Here is a 2,062-nt window from a genome sequence, read left to right on the forward strand (position 1 = left end):
TATTATTGTCTCGTGCGATGGAAGGTATCATTCCAGAGGCTTTAAGGGGTGTAAGGTCAGCTCAAGCTCCATTATAGGCTTGGACGTCACTCCTACACTTGCTTCGTCGGATCCTACGGGTATGTAAGCCACCGTCATTATATCTAAGCGTATTGGCCATGATCCTCTCTAGCATCATTGTACCTTGTGATGTTTCCACCCTTAGCTTCCGTGAACGACGACATACTGCAGCTTGCTCATCTCTACCCCCACAGCGGTCCATCAAGTCGGATATGGATGCTCTCCCCTACCTTGGCAGGTGGTTCAACATATTCGCGCATCGAATCGAAACCAAATGAGGGACACTCTCGCTCGCGCCATTGGGCTGAGCTCAATGACCATTAAGCTTCCTTCATCCGTCCGCAGCGTCAGAGTGAGAGAGTCCGCTGGCCAATGAAAGCGAATCTATTAGGTAAGCATGCTGTCGAGCGGAGCGGATTCTCCGCCTACCGTTTGTGGCTGCCGCTTTGTTCTACTCGGCAAGCGTTGTGCTCCCCGCACGCCTGCTGTTTTGTTGTATTCGGCGCCTGGCACATCCTGGAGCATTTCCTCGGAGCAACAAATGCTAGCTTCCGGCAATTGTAACATGACGTCGAGGAAGCTTTAAACGACTCGACACTCCAGCTGGCCGTAACCCGCAGTGCCACCATAAGCAGTGGCAAAACGGGCGATTGCAAAACAAGCTACATGTAGGCGATGTTCTTGTTACATCACAGTTCGCATCTACCGTCCGCGGAGAAACATGGCAGAAGCCAGGCTCTGGTCAAGAGTTTTCTTGAGGTTTTGGCTGCTTAGCGAGTGATGCACTTCCAATCGGTCGTGAGTCAAAGTGCGAGGCCTGCGGTACGCGAGGATAGAGCTGCCGTGGCCTCCGCCGGCATGTGGCCATCTCTCATAGCAACGTCACATCTATCCGTGGACGCGTTGTACATAAATACTGCACAGGACGCCGTAGATTGCGAATTCTTCATCATCCGGCAGCACGATGAAGATCGCCATTACCGGTGCCAGAGGCACCGTTGGACAGAACGTCGTGAAGATCTGTGCCAAAGCTGGCCACAGCACCGTTCAAATCAACCGCACCGACCAAGAGTACGATGGGACTCCCAATTCAGTGATGAGGACGGCCGACGTAGCCAACAATTACGCCGACACATTAGAGGCTTTCCAGGGCTGCGACGCCGTGATCCATCTCGCTGCAATACCGGACCCGATGGGAAAGGAGGATTGGAAAGTGCACAACAACAACGTCAACTCTGCATTCAACGGCCTACGGGCAGCGGGCGAGCATGGCATTAAGAGATTTTGCTACGCTTCCTCTGTCAATGCGATCGGCCTATCATACTCTAACCAGCCGCTGCACATTGAATATTTTCCTATAGACGAGGACGCGCCGCAGCATCCAACAGACTCTTACGCGCTTGCAAAGCAAGAAGCTGAAACGCAGGCTAGAGCTTTTTTGGACTGGTTTCCTGGCATGAAAGTCGCCTGCCTACGCATCCACGAAGTATTGCCGCTGAAGGACGTCAAAAAGGAACACGAGGAGCAGTGGATTGGATCTGCTGTCAGGCAACTTTGGGGTTGGGTCCACCCCGAGGCTGTTGCGAGAGCTTGCCTCTTGGCTATCGAGAAAGGCGATCATTTCAGAGACTGTGAAATCTTCAACATTGTCGCGCCTACTACTACGCAGACAACGCCGTCGGAGAAGTTGGCAAAGGAATACTATCCCGAGGCCGAAATCAGAGGAGACTTGTCTCGCAACCAAGCCTTCTGGACTACCGGCAAGGCTCAAGAGATCTTAGGGTGGACTCATAAGGAGGAGTAGCGGCGAGGTGTGACTGTTCAACCTTGCCAGCAGATGAGCTTGTCTTGGGCTTCTGGTGTACCAGTGAAGCATGAGATTGATGTATGAATATAAGATCTATAGAAGCTTTCCCCACCTCAAGCACGTCCACACCTCAGGCACGCTTGACGGGCCCGGTGTCGAGGAGCTTCCACTACTTGTATCTCACACATCAACAAC

General features: G+C 52.6%; 1 protein-coding gene across 1 annotated transcript; it reads left to right on the forward strand.

The window, feature by feature from the left end:
- Positions 1–1,024: 1,024 nt before the first annotated feature.
- WHR41_09340 (uncharacterized protein) lies at positions 1,025–1,864 on the forward strand (the record flags this gene model as incomplete). The annotated part of the gene is made up of 1 exon (XM_069377943.1): positions 1,025–1,864. One exon carries the CDS (start codon positions 1,025–1,027, stop codon positions 1,862–1,864), a length of 840 nt encoding a protein of 279 aa, XP_069224999.1.
- Between the last annotated feature and the right edge of the window lie 198 nt (positions 1,865–2,062).

Source organism: Cladosporium halotolerans (genome assembly GCF_011745625.1).
Source record: "Cladosporium halotolerans strain TM138-S3 chromosome Unknown Sca107, whole genome shotgun sequence".
Lineage (NCBI taxonomy): Eukaryota > Fungi > Ascomycota > Dothideomycetes > Cladosporiales > Cladosporiaceae > Cladosporium > Cladosporium halotolerans.